The sequence below is a fragment of the Ananas comosus genome, linkage group 19 (assembly GCF_001540865.1).
Source record: "Ananas comosus cultivar F153 linkage group 19, ASM154086v1, whole genome shotgun sequence".
Taxonomy (NCBI): domain Eukaryota; kingdom Viridiplantae; phylum Streptophyta; class Magnoliopsida; order Poales; family Bromeliaceae; genus Ananas; species Ananas comosus.
The window spans coordinates 10,317,311-10,337,124 of record NC_033639.1 but is presented as its reverse complement, the minus strand read 5'-3'; the positions used below and the strand labels follow the sequence as shown (position 1 = coordinate 10,337,124).

Genomic DNA, 19,814 nt, shown 5'->3' with positions numbered 1-19,814 from the left:
ATATTAATTTTTTTCACACTTGTTATTTTATGGTTAAAATGTTTAAAAAATAAAAGTATCACTTTTTCATAAAAACCGAAATAGCTTTTTATCGGAAAACTTATTTTTCTTAAGAATCAAACAAGCATTATTTTCCACGAAATATATTTTCCGAAAAATCAAGCACCCACTTAATAAATTTATTTTCATATGTGTAATGTAATATTGTTCACACAAATAAATGGACTATTTTCACAATATTGGCTGGGCTTCTATCGGTAATAAACGACTTAATTCACTACCAATTTATTTTCAATGAATGAATTTTTAAATCAACGATTGGTACTGTTGAACATGATTTAAATTATTTAAACTATTTAGAAATTAAATTATAATTTTTTAATCTAATGGAACAATCAAATGATTATAAAATATGTAATTTTAATGGCCGATATGATCCGTTTACTCGTTTAATGGTATAGAAGAGTCTAAATTAACTAAATTTTTGTTAATTTTTTTAAAAAAACTATTTAAAATAAGATCTATAATGTAAATCTTAAATACAAAAATTATATCATCATTATTTGAAGAATATTTATTTTCAGCAATTTATTTTTTGTTCATTTGATGGACAAGAGAACGATATCGAAAGAGCGTGAAATTTAATTTTTTTATAGTTTAAATGATTTAGATCATATTTAACGATACCGATCGTCAATTTAGAAGCTCCATCACTGAAAAGTGAAAACAAATCAGTAGTAAATTGAGCGGTTTACTCCCGACAGTATTATAGCAAAACTCCTATTTTCACATCATACTTTTGTACTCATACACCCGGTGCATGCAATAATTTATCACAAACTCTTTGTCTCTCTCTCTCCCCGTCATCATCATCCTCGCGACTCAGCTGCTATAACAGAAACCTTTCTCTCTCTCTCTCTCGCTCTCTCTCTCTCTCTCTCTCTTCCCCACTTCCCCCAACCCCAAACACTCCACTTCGCCCATCCCCATCTCCATCTCCATCTCCACCTCCCCCATTAGGGTTAGGGTTTCCGTTTACCATTTAATGCGCCCTCCCCACTCTCCTCGTCATGTATAAAGCCGCCTCCTTCGCCTCCCTCCTCCGCGCCGTTAAGCCCGCACCGCCTCCTTCTCGTCCTCCTCCGTCTTCGATCGCTGCGTCGAGGTCGATCGGATTCTCGAGGTCGTGTAGCGCCGTACCGCGATCGCCGGTGATCGGCTCCTCGCCGGCTTCGTGGCGGTACGGATCCGATTGGAGGTCGCCGGTGAGCCTCAGGCCGTGGATCAGGAGCTCCGCCGCTGTGATCGAGCGCTTCGAGAGGAAGATGTCGACCGTTGGTATGAATCTCAGCTGTTTCTGCTTGATTTGATCGGTTGTGATATGATTCCTGAAAATTTGATGTTAGGATGATCCGTACTGATTTGAGCGTTTAGTAGTACGTAGCAACCAAAATTATATACCTACTTGATCAATTCGCAATAAAGAGAGCTCGTAAATTTATTGTAGACTATATGTGTACTCTACTATTCATAAAACCAAATGCATCCTAAGATTGGATCATTAGATGTGAGCTCTGATAAGTTGAGCGGAAGTATGAGGAATCAAAATAAGCTTTTGATTTGAAATGATAGAGGAATTCTGTATAAGAAGTGTGAATTGTGTAGCAGAAGGATAGAGGAATTCTGTATAAGAATGTATAGAAGTATGGTAGCAATGTTACGATGCTTATCGGAAAAAAGAACATCCCTGAAACTCATGTAGACTGATGCTTTCTTTGCGCGATGTTCCTTTGTTTGTTTGTTTTTTTTCTTTCTAATATGTCATTGTGACAGCATAGCTATTTTTCTGGAAGCTTTTCATAGCTGTTTAGCTGATAATGTCTTATAATGCACTAGTATTTATATTTTGATTGTTTCTCGATTCTAAAGTCTTTGCTGCTATAATTGTCATGCAGCTACAGAGAATGCGTTCAAGGACATCTTAACCTCCCTTCCTAGGCCTGGAGGCGGTGAATATGGAAAATTCTACAGTTTACCTGCACTGAATGATCCGAGGATCGGTAATACATTTGTTTAATTGTCTTTTGTCTTGGATCTGTTCTAATTTGTTATATAATATCTGCCGTAGTGCTCTTGTCAAGTTTGTGCTCTTTTTCAGCTTACCTGTAGTCTTTTGTTCTCCTATGTTTAATGGATTAATGTCTGACTAATGGGGAAATTGCATTGACTTCTAATCTTTCATCCTGTTACTCTGGATATTTTTCCAGTATCCTTGTCATTATCTAATGGAGAGAAGTTCTCATGTTATCTGTAACAGGTAGACTTCCATACTCTATCAGGATTCTTCTTGAGTCAGCAATCCGTAATTGCGATAATTTCCAGGTTACTAAGAATGATGTTGAGAAGATAATTGATTGGGAGAATACTTCTCCCAAGCTAGTTGAGATCCCCTTTAAGCCTGCTCGGGTTCTTCTGCAGGTTTGTTCGAGAAGGGTCAATATTGCATAATCTTGTTCATCTTTTGTAGCATTCAATTAACTAGTTTAACTCCTCTGTCCAGGATTTTACTGGTGTGCCGGCTGTAGTTGACCTTGCTTGCATGCGTGATGCCATGAATAAGCTTGGCAGTGATTCGAATAAAATCAACCCTTTGGTGCGCCCCCATCTCCATTGTTTAATCTTATTTATTCCATGCTTTAAATTTTTGTGGTTTCTTGGTTGGTGCTCATTATTTAGCAATCAATGTATACAAAAGAATATAAGTTTATCCTGTCAGTTTGACCCATAGACTAGTTGACATTCTGACTAATATTAACTATTAAGAACTTCCAGTTTCTCTTCCTTTGTCCAAATATGTTGATGTATGCTAATTCAAAGTGGAACTGTTAATGCATTTCGTAATGACTATTCTGTTAGTTTTACCGTCTTTATGTTTATGCTAAGCAGTCAAGGTAGTTTAGAAACATATCGTCTTCATTTTCTACTGTTACGAGTGTTTGCTTACAAATACTATGCCCTCTTTTTTTCTCTTGAGTGCAGGTTCCTGTAGATCTTGTTATTGACCACTCAGTGCAGGTAGATGTAGCAAGATCAGAGAATGCAGTGCAAGCAAACATGGAACTTGAATTCCAAAGGAACAAAGAAAGATTTGGTTTCCTTAAATGGGGATCTACTGCTTTCCGTAATATGCTAGTTGTTCCTCCAGGTTCTGGTATAGTTCACCAGGTAAGAGGCCTTCGAATTTTCCACTGCTTCTGTTTTTTTTTTTTAATTGGTAAAACAACATATATTATTTTTCCATGAAAAGAGCATTTCCATATTTATCCTCTAAAGCTGACATTAATACATTTGTCCTGGTAAATTTCAAAACTGATTCATCCCTTTGTTTTTATAGGGACATCCCTCTGTTTTTGAGGATTTATTTGACTCTAGCTGTATTTTGAAATACAATTTCAGGTTAATCTGGAATATCTTGGTCGAGTTGTTTTCAACAGTGATGGCATTCTATATCCTGATAGTGTGGTTGGAACTGATTCCCACACTACTATGATTGACGGATTAGGAGTTGCCGGCTGGGGAGTTGGAGGTATTGAAGCAGAGGCTGCAATGCTTGGTCAGGTAAATAGTTCTGGGATATTTTATCGTCCATTTCATCTAAAGAACTGATGACTTGATAGGCCGTTATTCTGGAAAGTGACATTCAGTTGATAGTACTTTCCACATTAGCTTGGCTACTAGTATACTTTGAAACTACTCTTCCTTTTTATCTGTATAAAGATTCTCTAGATACACTAGTTATGTTGTAATTTGAGGTTAGATAAAAAGGAAAATCAGCATTTAAGCTGTTTCTTCATGTCATTGCATCTCAATTTTCAATAACTTTTTTGGCAGATAGAGAACTTTGGAAATTGAAGTTATTAGCAAGCTAACAAAAATTAAGAATTGGCAGTATTTGTACTTAACTGCAATCTGTCGATCCCATAATTTTGCTTTGCTTGTCAAGACTCAAGAGTAATGCCAATTAATTGAAAATGAAGATATTTTTCGATCTTCGATAGTGTGCGAAGCGAACAACTATATCTTGATGTGTTGAAATAGTTTCAACTTTTAAGACTAGAAAGATTAAGTATTAATAAGCCAAATGACTATTATTCTCCATGCATTATCCATTGTATAAAACTCAAAATTCCCTTGTACAATTTTTCCTTGTTTTTTTTTTTTTATTTTTCTTTTGTTGCATTGCATGTTTGAAAGAGGAATGACCTTAACTATTCGTTACCATCCATTTCTTTCTTTTATGTTCTTCGACAACATGGAATATCTTTGTTCGATACTTATGAAGCTTAAGCGTTTAACATTTAATGCATCCCATTTTTTCTGGAAGTTGCAATCCTACTTTGTAGCTAATTTGCATGGAGTTCCATAGTTGGTGGTTGACTTCTGTCTTTACTTTTCTTCTAACCTTTTAATATTAGTCAAGAATATATGCAATAGCTTTTGGAAGAAATGGAATACACTGTTTTGTGTTTTTGGTTTGCTAATTGTTGACTTTGTAATTGGCCAGCCTATGAGCATGGTGTTGCCTGGTGTAGTGGGGTTCAAATTGTCCGGGAAATTACGAAATGGTGTCACAGCAACTGATCTAGTTTTAACCGTGACTCAAATGTTGAGGAAGCACGGTGTTGTTGGCAAGTTTGTTGAGTTCTATGGTAATTCATTCTTATTCAAGATACGCAGAGGACAATAAGCAAACCTTCTTTTGCTTCTTTGTTACTTAAAAACTTTCATAATGTTGTACAGGTGAAGGTATGGGTGAGCTGTCTTTAGCTGACAGAGCAACAATTGCTAATATGTCTCCTGAATATGGAGCAACTATGGGCTTCTTCCCTGTGGATCACGTGACATTGCAATATCTCAAGTTGACAGGACGAAGTGATGAAACTGTGAGTTAACACTTCTTTCGACAAAGGACACCATTTATCGGCATTATCTATTGTTTTCTTTTTCTTTTTTTATCAGCTGGGAAATTTTCAACTAACAGAGGATGATTACTCTGAAAAATGTAGAATGCATTTTTATTTTGAAGATATATTATGCATTTAACCTACAAGAAAATTGCAATAAATAAAATATGCAAATTCTCTTGTGTGAACTTCCAAGTTTCTTTGGATGAATTGATGTTCTAGAAGTTCAATTACATGTAAACCTTAAATCTTCTTTTCCTAGGTTTTCTCTATTATTGCTGGTCTTTTAGCCCATCTTACTGCAACTAATTCCTCCACATTTACTTCTAGGTCTCAATGATAGAGGCCTATTTACGAGCAAACAAGATGTTTGTGGACTACAATGAGGTACAGTTCTTTTTTTGCCCTCTATCCTTATTGTCATCGAACTTGTTATCCGTTCATGACATGCTTTTCTATTTGGTGTTCAGCCTCAAACTGAGGGAGCATACTCGTCTTATCTAGAATTGGACCTTGCAGATGTCGAGCCCTGTATTTCAGGTCCGAAAAGGTAATTGCCATATTCTTTCCCGTTAAACACCCTGCAACCAAAAGTAGTTCCTAGTTTTCCTTTTGCTGTTCACATTCTACCACTTGTCATTTGTTAGAAATTTCTTCTGTTCTCCTTGTCTGAAGCTTGTTCGTATCATGTAGGCCTCACGACCGTGTTCCTTTGAAAGAAATGAAAGCAGACTGGCATGCTTGTTTGGATAATAAAGTTGGATTCAAAGTAAGATTCCAAATGCTTGATTAACGAATTAGTGAAGTATATTCCCAGTGATTCTCCTAGTGCAACAATTCTTGCTAAAAGTACCATAGCGCATGTGTCTGGAGAGAGTCAACAATTTAGTTTGTTGCATTCATACTGAGTTATTTTGTATTCTCTCCTAGGGTTTTGCAGTGCCAAAAGAATCTCAAGAGAAAGTTGTGAAGTTTAATTTTCGTGGACAACCTGCTGAACTCAAGCATGGTAGTGTTGTCATAGCAGCAATAACTAGCTGCACCAATACATCAAATCCCAGTGTAATGCTCGGTGCTGCTCTTGTCGCAAAGAAAGCCTGTGAATTAGGTCTTCAGGTGGTTTTTCTTTTTCATTGTTTTCAGCAAACATCAGTATTCTAAGTTTCTAACCTTGTGTTTTCATTGTCTTTACTTAATTCAAAAGTTTATTGTCTTTTGGCTTGCTCTTCCCTGCTTTGGAATAACTATGAATTGCTTCTTTCAGGTCAAGCCATGGATCAAAACAAGCCTTGCGCCAGGTTCAGGAGTTGTTACTAAGTATCTGCTTAAAAGGTATGATTGTTCTTGCTGGATGCATTTAAGAGACTGAACAGGATTTTGAGAAATTTACATATATCAACGAGTGATGGATCCTGTTTCTTGTTGTCATTTTTAAATCTTCAGTGGGCTTCAAGAATATCTGAATAAGCAAGGCTTCCATATTGTTGGATATGGTTGCACTACATGTATTGGTAATTCTGGGGATCTTGACGAGGCTGTTGGTGCTGCAATTTCAGACAACGGTAACATCAAGATTCAGTCAGTTTGCTGCATTTCCCATCTATCTTTTTACTTCTTTGATACAACTATTAATTGCGCTACTTTTTCTGCCTTGCTGCTGTTGTTAATAGATATTGTTGCTGCTGCTGTTCTCTCTGGAAATCGAAATTTTGAGGGTCGAGTGCATCCTCTGACTCGAGCTAACTATCTTGCTTCCCCACCCCTTGTTGTAGCATATGCACTTGCTGGCACAGTAAGTGAAAATTGCTAGTTTTGTGCACATTTTCCTGCTGATTATTTAAGGGAAACAAGCAAAATTGTGGAAATATATTTTCTTTCCCTGTAGATTACTGCAGTTTCATTTTAATGATACTGAAGTTCTTTCTTTCTTCAGGTTAACATTGATTTTGAGAAGGAACCAATTGGAGTTGGGAAGGATGGCAAGGAGGTCTACTTTAAGGAAATATGGCCTTCTAATGAAGAAGTCGCAGAGGTAGATACTACAAATAATAAAGCAGATGCTTTCCTTTCAAGTTATAATTGGCTAAAATAAGATAGACATATTCTCTAGGAATATAGAGTATTTTCCCTCACCTTACTTCGGCCATGGAACTCTCAATTTTTTGATAGTAACTCTCTTTATTCTGCTCTTGCCATCTTGTCTAATTTATGTTACGTATATACAGTACATGAATTACTGCCTGATTATATTAGTCATGTGCCATGTTTTTTTCACTTAATGCATTCAACTTACACTCGTAGAACACGTTATTGTGCTGTTAGACATGAAAATCTACAGAATTGAAATGCGATATTCAGTATATCCGCTTTCTTTATATTTAGGATGTAATAAGTTTTCTCTAACAAGACGCTACTTTTTTAGGTTGTCCAATCTAGTGTGCTGCCTGATATGTTCAAGAGCACTTACGAGGCGATTACAAAAGGCAACCCAATGTGGAACCACCTGACTGTCCCAGCCACAACCCTGTATTCGTGGGACCCGAACTCGACCTACATTCACGAACCCCCCTACTTCAAAAACATGACCATGGCCCCTCCAGGTCCCCACGGGGTGAAAGACGCCTACTGCTTATTGAACTTTGGCGACAGCATCACGACCGATCACATTTCGCCAGCCGGAAGCATTCACAAGGACAGCCCTGCTGCAAAGTACCTGCTCGAGCGTGGCGTCGATCGCAAGGACTTCAATTCGTACGGCAGCCGTCGTGGAAACGACGAAGTAATGGCGAGGGGAACATTTGCAAATATTCGGCTTGTGAACAAGCTCTTAAAAGGAGAGGTTGGGCCGAAGACTATTCACATTCCAACAGGGGATACGCTCTACGTGTTTGATGCCGCAATGGTAATTGTACCCTGAAACCAGGACTCGAAACCTTTATTATGATTATTATTATTTTTTTGTCGAGACTCTATCTTTTATTTTCTTTTGATTTCTTTGCAGAGATACAAGGCGAATGGTCATGACACCATAGTTCTGGCCGGGGCAGAGTACGGAAGTGGTAGCTCTCGAGACTGGGCTGCGAAGGGCCCAATGCTACTTGTGAGTATCATATTACGGCTCATCAGTTTCGTTATAGCTTTGTTGATACATTAGTTTTACCATAAGTTACTCATGATATTGTTCTCAACAAAACAGGGGGTCAAAGCAGTGATAGCTAAAAGCTTCGAGAGAATTCACCGAAGCAACTTAGTGGGGATGGGTATAATCCCCCTCTGCTTCAAACCCGGCGAGGACGCCGACTCTCTTGGTCTCACCGGGCACGAGCGGTACACGATCGACCTCCCAAGTAATATAAGTGAAATACGACCTGGACAGGACATTACTGTCGTGACAGACACCGGAAAGTCCTTCACATGTACAGTCCGGTTCGATACAGAGGTAATGATGCTGTATTCAACAATTGAGTACACAATCTTGTTGGCACCTTGTGTAGTTTAATAGTGGATTTTGATAACTCAGATGTGTAGTAAATAGCATTCGGATTAATTTTAGTTCTTTACAATGATTTTGATTCTTGACTGTAACTGTTGCAGGTGGAGTTGGCTTATTTCAACAACGGAGGCATCCTTCCGTTCGTCATCCGAAATTTGATCAATTCTCAAAAATAAAGCAAAAAAGTTGAAAGGCGAAAAATTATCAACACTCGGCTAGCGCACGGACTAAAAGAGCTTTCTCTGATAATATAGGTTTTTTATTTAGAAGAAATAAAAGTTCAAGTAAATTTAGCTGGAAGGAGAGAGAACATTATTCTCCACACTTTGAATGATATACCCACTGAGACTAGTGGGTTGTGTTTATTTTTATTTTTATTTTTATTTTTTGTTCGATGAGAAAAGGTGATGCAGTATTTATGTAAAAAAAGGGCAAAGTTGTGAGATCAATTTGGTGTCTAATGTATTGCACGATCTCTCCACTTGTCTTCGAATTTAATTTCACTAGTTACTTTGCGAGATATTTCTCTTCAAGTGATCTTACCAGTAAAAGAGTTTACTAGACTGGAAAAAATTAAAAATGCTGTTTTCGAGAATTAAGATTCTATACACACGTAAAAAAGAGGAGAGGGAAATCCAAATGTGATTAATTCATTCTATACATACGGATCAAAAGAAAAACAAAAAAACAGTAGAGCGTCAAAAACAGAGTTTCTGAGAAATAAAATGAACAAAATCTAGTTGATTATGGTACACGCTCGCTGAGTTACAAAAGCCGACGAGAGGCGGAATTTAACTCGGTATAATATTATATAACTGTCTACAAACACGAATTTAAGATGTAAAATGTGGCCAACTGAATTATCTCTTATGCAAGAACTTGCTAGCCTCTGCGGCGAGGGCGATGGATTTAGCATCGATGCTCGTCATCATATACTCCCTCTCCGCGCGCCTCTTCTGCTGCCTCGCTTTCTTGGCCCTCTTTGGAGCCAGCCTTGCCTCCCTCTCCAAGAACGCGAGCCTGAACCTCTCAGCGATGTGCATTTCAGGGGCGTCGTCCGAGGAAGAGGGTGTGGGGCTGCTCCTCCTCGGAACGGCAGAAACAGCCCATGTTTTGGGATCGATGTCCTCGACTGCGGAATGGTCCAAAGCTACATCCGGTAATGCCATGGCAGGTACTTGTACCCCTCGAAAGCCAATCGGAGAGGGTTGTGGGTTCACGATGATCCGAGGGCATTCCTTAGCCAAAGTTACCTTCGAGTCCTCATCAATCTTAGGCTACAAAAAAGGAAAAAGGATGAAGTTTACTAATAAAGGACATTCAAGTTCTCTCTTATAGTTAAAGAGCGGCAAAGAAAAGGGAGGCATTGTAAATCCTATGAAGAAGCAAATGCATACCCATACAAGCCACCTTAGCGACTGTGCACCGTTCCCGATGTCCACTTTGTCCAGCTCCTCCCACGATTCTTCTTCCACTACGTTCAGTTTGGGCTTCAAGATACACAAGCATCTGCGTGCAGTAGAATTGCTCCTCGGACACCCTCTGCAATCACCGCATTTAACCTCTGTTCATATCCTGTTATGTAAATTTAATGAACAGTTAAAACTGAAAGCTACCGAGCAAGTCGAAATTTTAAAAACTGTTTACGTGTTTTCACAGTAGTATCATGGGTGTCGAGAAAAAATTACCGCTTCAACTCAAAATGTAATAGAAATCATCCTGGCGTAAATCTCAATATACAAGTAAAGACCTGAAAACTCTAATATTATGGCGGAAGGGTAACGTATTTGAAATACACAGGTTGTAAGGAGAGAAGTCTACGAATTGTAGATACAAAACTAATATTATGGCAGACGCCAGCTGTTCGTAATTTGGAATGTAAGGCTGGTTTTAATAACTTACGTGAAATTCAAACATTAGAAAAGTGAAATTTGAGAATGTATCCAAATTCAAGAAAACAAACATCAGACACCGAAGGGCAAAATCTTGAGAAAGCATACCCGCATCTCAATATCTCCAGAGACCGACAATGAGATATAAGCTCAGAAACACCAGCAACAGTAACCTTTTCACACCGGCTGCACCAAAGAACAACACATTATTTGAATTTGGAGCAGATGCAAATCAAGACGGTTGGCTTCACTATTTGCCAAGTGAAAATGTATGTTAGAGTTTATCCAGAATTAAAAGGAGAAAATCAAAGATATCCGCACAATTCACGTTGGGATGAAACTACTTTATCTGAATCTTCCTACACATTAAAATTCTCAAAAAAAAATTCATAAGTTACCGGTTGTACACTCAAACCAAAGCGCTAACCTTAGATAAAATTCAAATAGGAGGTAAAATAATCTTTCTATCATGTGCCACTAGCATTTTGATTATACATTATCAGTACATCACTTAAAACTATCAATAGCTATAACAACAGGAATGCCTACTAAACAAATCAAAGTAAATTCCATCAACATAAGGATGTTTTAATAAGTACATATTATGCCAAATCTTACCTAATATCAACAGCACGCAAATTAGTACAAATCTTTGCTACAGTTGACAAGCCGGAGTCGGTGACATCAGAGCCAGAGATATCTAGAAGCTCCCACGAGCTTTCAGCAAGCGATATAAGGACATCATCACTTAATAATCTTCTCCTCCTTGCTATAGCTGCCATTGCCAACTGCAAACGAATTGAAAGCTCATAGTTAAGTTCAGTATGTACGAATAATATAAAACCCTTAAACAAACAACTCTCCACAAATCATTTCAGACCACATTAAGACGCAGTATGAATCCAAAACTCTAGACGAGTATGAAGAGTTAATACATTTAAGTCTGTAAAACGTACTTAGACCCAAGCACGATGAATTTAATTAAAATCCGGTTGTATGATCTGCTAAAAGTAAGCGATAGCTAAAACTAGACTACCAAAACAGCCAAAAACTGTTGATACAGCCATCTCTGGCATTTTTTGACAAAAATGTACTGCGACATGTTTCAGCCAAAACAGTTTAGTTTTTACCTGAAACTTAATGCTTTTCATTTCATGCCACTCCATAGCACTGAACGACATATCCAACATAAAGTAATAGCTGAAAATACAAGACTAGTGCAACCCCTGGTGCCGGAAAAACCATTCAGAAAAAGATGGGGACTCCCCACAACACCCAATACGTCCACAAATTACAATTAATACCACTAAACAGAAAGATTAAATGCAAAGCAGTTATATACCTTGATATCAGGAGGAAATCCAGCAGCAACCTCCGAAATATCGGTGATGATATCCTCGAAATGTTCCCCAAGAAACCCGAGGCACAAACTGACTAACTTTCTAGGCTTGGAACTCTTTACAGGTAAAGCTGAAGTAGCTGATCATTTCAACAAGCTAGTATAAGCAAAGCATACGACGGCTAAGAACATCTTATCAAAGAACAAAATATTTAGCCTACAATTGAGATATACTAGCTCTAGGATCAGTATGAGTAGCATCCGATTCCGATCAAAACCAACCCAGTAGAAATAACAGCAGTTTGAAGAATATTAAGGCACAATTCGAATATAAAACTAGTTTCGTACTACTATAACTATAAGAAGCGAAAAAACCTCACCTTTATAAGCAACTGAATGAAACTTAATTAATCGACGTATGTGATATCCTCAGCAATTAAAAGCTACACAAATTCTAAGCACGAAAGTTGATCAAAGCCCTACAAAACCCTAACGTACAAAGCTCTAAATCTAATAAATTAAACAAATTGTACAAGATACATAATCCCAATTCAACATATTAGATCGCACAACTCTTAACACCAAACAAGTTGAGATCTTTACCACAAATTCGACGCATCAAACCCTAGAAAAGAGCATCAAACATGAGGGGAAACATGCAGGGCGACACTAATCATAGAAAGAAAAAAAAAAACACAGTAAAATCGGAGGAAATCGAAGAGAACACTATCGTGCTCACCGAGGGATCGGGACAACGAATTCGAAGGAGTAAATTTCGGGCGCGGCGCGAGGTGCAGATTTTTGAGCGACGATGCTAATTCGGTGTTCGCCAACGATTTCCCCTTTTCCATCGATGATGAGGAGAGTTCGCCAAAAAAAAAAAACAAAAAAACAAAAAAAAAAGAGAAGAAAAAAATTGGGGAAAATTAAAAAAACAAGCTTTTTCGCGCACAGGAGAAATATATATATATATATAGAGGGAGAAAGTGTTAATTCCCCTACGAGAAAGTGTTCCCTGGACCTGGCGTATTCTATAACTAATACACCAAAGTTTATATTTAATAATAAATAATTAAAATGTTGGAAAATTGTAATTTGTCACCTATTAGAAAATTTTGATATCATTGGACATAAATATCTAATGATTTTAATTTTGACTCTGCGGTGTGTGAGATAAAATTATACACCAGGTTCGCACAATAATTTGCACTTAGGATTTTGGTTTATGGTGCACCAGGTGCATGTAACAAGAATTTTCCGGCCTAAAACAGAGACCGGTTGAATAGTACTAGGCCGGTTCATCGTACGATCCTATTAAGCCGAACCGACCTAACCCGGTTTTGGATGTAAATAAAAATATGTATAGCTAAGGGGGTTAAGCGTAATAGTACCAAAAATAGTTAAAGGGCTTGTTTGAAAATTTCCTATAGTTGAGGGGTCTCGTAACCTCTTTCACCGCGATGAAGCTTCACCTCTCCTCCATTAATGGCGATCCCCAAGCTCCTCCATGGTCATGGACCTCCTCCAACCTCACCTTCCTACGCCACCCTCGCCTCCTCCCCCTCGCCTCCTCCTCCCCACTCTCCCTCCGCCGCCTCCTCCCCCTCCTCGCCTACGCCCTCGTCTCTGGTCTCTTCCGCAACCCCTTCGTCTCCAGTCGCATCCTCCTCCTCGCTTCCTCCGCCTCCGACCTCTCCTTCTCCCGCCTTCTCTTTACCCATATCCCAAAACCCAACCTTTTCTCCTACAACACCATCATCAGGGCCCTCGCCGAGTCCCCTGAGCACCACCCAGGGGCCGCATTCGAGGTGTATGACGAAATGCTCCAAAGAGGCGCTCGCCCAGATAAGTACACCTTCCCTTTCCTTCTCAAAGCATGTCGTTGTCCCCTCGATCTCCATTTGTGCAAATCGGCTCATACCCATCTCCTTGTCCTCGGTTTCGATATTGACCCATTTGTCCAAACCGAGCTTATGAACATGTACTTCTTGTGTGGGTCTTTGCACGATGCGCGAAGGGTGTTTAATGAAATGTCCGTTAGAGATGTTGTCGTTTGGACCGCAATGATCTCGGGTCTTTGTAGCAACGGTCTTTATCGGAATGCTTTGGAAGTGTTTATTGAGATGAGAGGTAGTGATCCTAGTGTTGATCCTAATGTGGCCACTATGGTCTCGACTATGTCGGCGTGTGCTAATTTGGGCTCCCTTGAACATGCCAAGTGCTTACATGCGTATGCAGAGAAGGTCGGAGTCGAAAGAAATGTTTTTGTTAGGAACTCATTGATCGACTTGTATGCAAAGTGCGGAGGCATCATTTTGGCTACCCAAGTGTTTAATAAAATGAATGAGAGAGATTTGCTTTCGTGGACGGCCATGATTTCAGGCTTAGCTTCTCATGGATTCGGTAACGAGGCGCTCAAATTGTTTTCGAACATGATAAAGGCGGGAACTTCATCTGATTCAACTACCTTTATTGCAGTTCTTTCTGCTTGCAGCCATGCTGGATTGGTCGATGAAGCGATTACTATTTTTGGCTCAATGGAGAAAGTATATAATGTTACTCCCGAAATCAAGCATTACGGATGCATGGTGGATCTTTTTAGTAGAGCCGGGCTTCTTTCTCATGCTTACGAGTTCATTGCCAACATGCCTTTCGAGCCCAATTTGACGATTCTGGGGGCTTTGTTGAGTGCATGCAGGGTTCATAAGAATTTGGAGATTGGTGAACTTGTTGTGAAGAAAATTGAATCAATTTGCCGGCACAAAGGAGGGGCTAATGTGCTCTTATCTAATATTTACGCAGACCAGAGTCAGTGGCATGAAGTTACTGCTGTCAGGGAAAGAGCAAGAAGGGACGCAAGTAAGCCACCCGGTCAGAGTTGGATCGGAGTTAATGGTTGTGTTCATGAGTTTATGGTCAAGGATAGATCACATCCGCTTTCAGTGGAGCTCCATTTGTTGTTGGATGGATTAGGGAAATTAATGGAAGAGCTAATCTGATAGTCATTAATTGCATTTTGTTTTGTCTATAATTCGAGGTCTTTTGGCAAAAATTTGGATCAAGGTTCGGTGATAATTGATAATTACTCTGGATTGTGGATGTCTTCTCGTAGACAAGACTTTATATTCTTATTCCAGATTGATTAATCGAAGCTTGAATGTCATTGGAACAATGGTGGTATAAGGGTTTGGAAAGAGTTGTTTTCTCCCCCCAAAATAGAGACCTTTTTTTTATAAAAAGAGAGAATGTGCAGTTTTTGTATCAGTCTTGAAAGTGCTTCTTTGAAAGTCTTGTTATCACTTACCAGTATACTGTTGAGAAAATCAAAGCCATGTAAATAAATAGGAAATTTTTTTTTGCCTCGAGCGGAGTTTCAGAGAAATGCATTTGTTCTAGACAATAAAGGATTTGGTTTTCTATTAGATCATTGTTTTGCGGGGGAGTAAACTTGCACATGTGAACACAATTATCTTGTTACACTACATCTATTGGACTTCTCCATTGAGAAAAGCAACAAGGAGGGGAAAAAAAGGAAGAAGCAAGAATAAAAAACTTTGATCAGGGGGACAAGTGGGCAACACTCTTCCCATTAGATTGGGAAGAGTAAACAATAAGTTTATTTTTGAATAAATTACAGTACAGCATTATTGCTAAGCATGACAGATTCTCCATGGATATTTGTATGCATGCATATGTGATCATATGGACTATAAAGTACCAGTCACTTGTACAAAGATGCTGCATGCTGAAAGATGCAACACTATAATGTGATCTGATGATCTCAAAAAGATTATTTCATAGCAGTGTCCACATTGTTTAACAAAACCTGTCATTTATCTTTTAGAACTTTTACAAGGGACAAATCATCAAAGATCAGCTTTGTGCTAGGGTGGAAATGGTCGAACGAATTCGCTTCGATTCCTCCCACTTCCTGATCGAAACCAGAAGAAGTTTGTTCAGAATCTTTTTGTTCAAATGACTGGCCACTTTTTCGGAGGGGCAAAGAAACAGTTTTTTTTTTTTTGACATATTTCTCTATGTTTTGTCGGAGAATTTGACAAGATTGTAACTTAATGTAAATGTTTTTTTTTTTTTGAGAGAGATAGGTAGCACGCTACCCGCTTCGTTTATTTCATTTAGAAATAAACTTAGCTAGAAATGTGAATCAACTAGGATTCGAACTTGGGTCTCGGGTACCAATCACCAAGCCCTTTGCCACTTGCTCTAGGAACAGTCGGTAACTTAATGTAAATGTTAGAAGCCAACTATAAACAGCCAAAAGAACAACTAAACTGAAACTGTCTTGAATATGTTGAGGACCTATAGTATATTTAACCCAAAAAGTGGTGTACCTCATTCCCTCTGTTAGGTATCAATTATAGTGGGCAGCAAAAGTGCTTCTTTGTGCTTCCTATAATAATTCTGTTGCCACTTTGATTATTGCTAGTCACTACCTTGCTATAGTGCAGCAAAAATAATAGTACATCAGTGACCACCAGTACTGAGAGTCTGTTGTGGTTCAAGTTTACCTTTATGCCTGCCTTACTTTAGTTAGTAATATAATTCAGGCACTAAATCAGATACCACTATTAAGTGCAACAGAGCATTATGGTGCATATTTTCCTTTTACCAAGTTATGATACTTAATCATAATCTTTTTGAACTCCTGCTCTGTTAATAATAATTCTTACATATTGTGTAAACACTAATTGATTATTGGGAGAAGACATTACATAACAATTTTCACACTCTTCTGACCCCTGCATACATATTTGGAGTTCAATTCCTCAGAATGCTCTTGTGATTCCTCATGTTTTTTTGGTGGAAATCATTAGTATCCTAAGAAAGGAAGGTAGTATTTACTAGAATAATACAATTTCCTTTTCCTCTTATTAGAAAGAGACCCCATTCACACAGGTAGGCTCACAAGGAAAAACCTTTATCATACTTGATCTTATTGATCATTCCTAGGAGGGCAATTTCTGTGCCCATTTTAAGACATGGGTTCTGATTTTTTGACCCAAAAGAGGAAAAAGAAATTATCTGATTCTGTTTATTATAATATGTATAGAAGAGCTAAACTAAACTAGTGTAGTAGAGCACCAAATGGATAGGATCACAAGTTTCAGCAATGAATGCTTGAGGGTGAAGCATGAAACCTACCACTGACACTTGTTCCCTGAGCCCACAAGATCAATGTAACTGTTCCCTCCTCCTTTTCTACTCATATATATTACATTCCTCTTTTTTACCAACAAAAACAAAAAAAAAAACTCTCCTTTTCCCATCCTTCTTATCTTTATTTAAGCAACCCCATAAGGCAAGAGTGATGCATAACACATCAAAGTGAGATGGGTTCTTCTCCATTTCTCTCTTTGTTCCTCTTCTTCTTCTTCTTAGCCCTTGTCTCTCTAACACCATTAGCCATTGGAGGGGGGGATGAGGTGGGTGTTAAGAGCACTGGGCTTGTGTTGAACTTCTACAAGGAGTCATGCCCACAAGCAGAGGAGATCATAAGCCAGCAGGTGAAGCTTCTCTACAAGCGCCACAAGAACACTGCTTTCTCTTGGCTCAGGAACATCTTCCATGATTGTGCTGTTCAGGTCCAAAATTTACTAAAAATTTCAAACTTGGGTCCTCTTTTCTTTTTCTTTTTTCTTTTCTTTTTTGGCTCAAAAAGGAGAGATTTTGGGTGGAATACTCAAATGGGTTTTTTTTTCGTAATTTTGGGGGGATTTTTTGTTATGATGCAGTCATGTGATGCCTCATTGTTGCTGGATTCAACAAGGAGGAGCCTTTCTGAGAAAGAGGCAGATAGGAGCTTTGGGATGAGGAATTTCAGGTATATTGAGACCATTAAGGAGGCTGTGGAGAGGGAGTGCCCTGGTGTTGTCTCTTGCTCTGATATCCTGGTCCTCTCTGCCAGGGATGGCATTGCTGAGGTAATGTGAAACTCTCTCTCTCTCTCTCTCTCTCTCTCTCTCTCTCTCTGTGTTTAGAGATGGTATTGTACTCTTGACTTGTATTGTAGTGATGAGTTATGTAGTAGAAATTTGTGTTGATGTATGTAGCTTGGAGGGCCATACATCCCACTGAGGACAGGGAGAAGAGATGGAAGGAAGAGTAGGGGGGCTGATCTGCTTGAGGAGTACCTCCCTGACCACAATGAGAGCATCTCCTCTGTCATGGACAAGTTCCATGCCCTGGGCATTGATACTCCTGGAGTTGTTGCCCTCCTTGGTATATCCTCATACCCATACATCCATGGAACATGATATTTTAGGTGCCTGTTTGGTCTGACATCTGAAATTGTTCTGCTACTTTATAAAGTAGAAGCTTCTTTATGCCGGATATTTTGTCAACAAATTTTGGAGTTTGGGCCGTAAAAAGCAAAGCAGCTTTAATTTGAAGCTTCGGCTTCTGATGTCGGGAGAATTTGTTGGGAAGTGTTCAATTGAGAGGCTGCTTCTTTTAAGTCATATGATTCAAGTTACAGATTTGTTCTCATCTATTGTCTAACATGTTAACAGATAGAGAAATAAGATAGTACTTCTTTTTCTATTTCACTCAATGTGTTCCACCAATTTTTTTTCACCACTTCATAGCATTTGCAAGTTAGTCGAATCTATATGTTCATTGTTGCAGGAGCCCACAGCGTTGGCCGTACTCACTGTGTGAAGCTGGTGCACCGGCTTTACCCGGAAGTCGACCCAGCCTTGAACCCTGATCACGTCCCGCACATGCTAAAGAAGTGCCCGGACGCGATCCCTGATCCAAAGGCCGTTCAATACGTCCGTAACGACCGTGGCACTCCCATGAAGCTGGACAACAACTACTACCGCAACATACTGGACGACAAGGGCCTATTACAAGTGGATCACGACATAGCCCACGACAAGCGGACCCGACCATTCGTGAAGAAGATGGCCAAGAACCAAAATTACTTCTTCCGAGAGTTCTCACGGGCGATCACGATCCTATCGGAGAACAACCCGCTCACGGGGGACGAGGGCGAGATACGAAAGCGGTGCAATGCCGTCAATAAGCGCCATTAGTAGGCGAGGCTCGGCAATGTTTAAGTGTGATTGTTGATGAGAATAAGTGTGATGTTAGGCGAGGCTCGGCAATGTTTAAGTGTGATTGTTGATGAGAATACGTGTGATGTTGGCTCACCAATGGTATTGTTGAGTGGTGACGCATTGCTTCTTTTTTCTCCTTTTCTTTTCTTTTAGCTTGTAGGAGAGTGGCAGGAGATGAGGTGTGGTTGGTGCTATGATAGAAGAGTAGGCAGTGGTATATCATGATGGTTTTTATGGTAAAATCATGGAAAAGCTCAAATAATGAAGAGTGTATTTTGAGTACTAGTTGTTCATCTTTAATTGAAGATCATAATTGTGATAATTGTTTTTGCTCATTCTGATGCGCAGGCTCGATTTTTATTTGTTAGATTTGCTTGTTCTAAATGTCTAGATTGATCTAATCTCCTGTATAGTATAGAATATCTTATCAATGCTTTAACACCACTCTTTGTTTCCTATGCGGAAAAGCTGCGGTAATTTACATGGAACATTTGTGTTTGCGACCATCAATTTCATGTAACAAGCAATGTTGATGGCACCGACCGTCCCCAACACAAGTGGTAAAGAACTTATTCTCTCAAAAAAACGCAAGTGGTAAAGAATTTGGTGATTGGTATACAAAATTTCAAGTTCGAATTTTAATTGATTCATATTTTCAGCTAAGTTTATTTCTAAATAAAATAAAACGAAGCGGATAATATGCTATCTATCTCTTAAAAAAATAATAATAATAAAGAAAGCAAAGTTAATGGCATAAAAAAGAAAAGAAAATCTTATCATCCTATTTACTTAATAGAGCTTTTATAAAGCCATGAAGCCATTTTGTGTTGCAGAGAGAGAAAAAAAAAAAATCACAAATAACCCCATAAAATTTATATTTACAAAATTGATCCTATTCCCGTCACGCGAGCGCCATGTGGGCGTGGTGATAAATTATATTGANGCAGAGAGAGAAAAAAAAAAAAAAAAGAAAGGAAACCATGAAGGGGTCTGGTAACTTTGCTTGTGCGTGTGTTAGAAGCTTGGTATTTGTAAAGGGGCTTTTTT

At 38.8% G+C, this 19,814-nt stretch overlaps 4 protein-coding genes across 4 annotated transcripts; 3 read left to right on the top strand and 1 right to left on the bottom strand.

The window, feature by feature from the left end:
• LOC109724911 (aconitate hydratase, cytoplasmic) lies at positions 935 to 8,979 on the top strand. Its single transcript, XM_020253899.1, has 20 exons — positions 935 to 1,338; positions 1,956 to 2,060; positions 2,318 to 2,478; positions 2,561 to 2,653; positions 3,040 to 3,225; positions 3,457 to 3,618; positions 4,565 to 4,709; positions 4,801 to 4,943; positions 5,295 to 5,351; positions 5,435 to 5,514; positions 5,658 to 5,733; positions 5,895 to 6,080; positions 6,229 to 6,296; positions 6,408 to 6,526; positions 6,635 to 6,756; positions 6,898 to 6,996; positions 7,387 to 7,866; positions 7,966 to 8,064; positions 8,161 to 8,403; positions 8,559 to 8,979. The coding sequence occupies exons 1-20, from the start codon at positions 1,071 to 1,073 to the stop codon at positions 8,631 to 8,633; spliced, it is 2,967 nt and encodes a 988-aa protein (XP_020109488.1). The 5' UTR covers positions 935 to 1,070; the 3' UTR covers positions 8,634 to 8,979.
• LOC109724913 lies at positions 9,072 to 12,627 on the bottom strand. The gene is made up of 6 exons (XM_020253901.1): positions 12,428 to 12,627; positions 11,692 to 11,828; positions 10,968 to 11,137; positions 10,458 to 10,535; positions 9,855 to 9,999; positions 9,072 to 9,734 (listed from the first exon to the last, which is right to left on the bottom strand). The coding sequence occupies exons 1-6, from the start codon at positions 12,537 to 12,539 to the stop codon at positions 9,318 to 9,320; spliced, it is 1,059 nt and encodes a 352-aa protein (XP_020109490.1). The 5' UTR covers positions 12,540 to 12,627; the 3' UTR covers positions 9,072 to 9,317.
• Positions 13,014 to 15,789, top strand: LOC109724912 (pentatricopeptide repeat-containing protein At5g48910-like). The gene has a single exon (XM_020253900.1). It carries the CDS (start codon positions 13,149 to 13,151, stop codon positions 14,685 to 14,687), a length of 1,539 nt encoding a protein of 512 aa, XP_020109489.1. The 5' UTR covers positions 13,014 to 13,148; the 3' UTR covers positions 14,688 to 15,789.
• Positions 15,889 to 19,089, top strand: LOC109724915 (peroxidase 42). Its single transcript, XM_020253902.1, has 4 exons — positions 15,889 to 17,291; positions 17,442 to 17,630; positions 17,760 to 17,928; positions 18,334 to 19,089. Exons 1-4 carry the CDS (start codon positions 17,040 to 17,042, stop codon positions 18,741 to 18,743), a joined length of 1,020 nt encoding a protein of 339 aa, XP_020109491.1. The 5' UTR covers positions 15,889 to 17,039; the 3' UTR covers positions 18,744 to 19,089.

Excerpts from the sequence above, each read along its gene's own strand:
- LOC109724913 (XM_020253901.1), bottom strand. The coding sequence starts at position 12,539 with ATGGAAAAGGGGAAATCGTTGGCGAACACCGAATTAGCATCGTCGCTC. Across the intron at positions 11,138-11,691 it reads GATTTCCTCCTGATATCAAG|TTGGCAATGGCAGCTATAGC; the intron begins GTATATAACTGC and ends ATTCGTTTGCAG. Across the intron at positions 10,536-10,967 it reads TTGCGTGCTGTTGATATTAG|CCGGTGTGAAAAGGTTACTG; the intron begins GTAAGATTTGGC and ends TCTTTGGTGCAG.
- LOC109724912 (XM_020253900.1), top strand. The coding sequence starts at position 13,149 with ATGAAGCTTCACCTCTCCTCCATTAATGGCGATCCCCAAGCTCCTCCA.
- LOC109724911 (XM_020253899.1), top strand. The coding sequence starts at position 1,071 with ATGTATAAAGCCGCCTCCTTCGCCTCCCTCCTCCGCGCCGTTAAGCCC. Across the intron at positions 2,061-2,317 it reads ACTGAATGATCCGAGGATCG|GTAGACTTCCATACTCTATC; the intron begins GTAATACATTTG and ends TATCTGTAACAG. Across the intron at positions 4,944-5,294 it reads CAGGACGAAGTGATGAAACT|GTCTCAATGATAGAGGCCTA; the intron begins GTGAGTTAACAC and ends ATTTACTTCTAG.
- LOC109724915 (XM_020253902.1), top strand. The coding sequence starts at position 17,040 with ATGGGTTCTTCTCCATTTCTCTCTTTGTTCCTCTTCTTCTTCTTCTTA. Across the intron at positions 17,631-17,759 it reads CCAGGGATGGCATTGCTGAG|CTTGGAGGGCCATACATCCC; the intron begins GTAATGTGAAAC and ends TGATGTATGTAG. Across the intron at positions 17,929-18,333 it reads TGGAGTTGTTGCCCTCCTTG|GAGCCCACAGCGTTGGCCGT; the intron begins GTATATCCTCAT and ends TCATTGTTGCAG.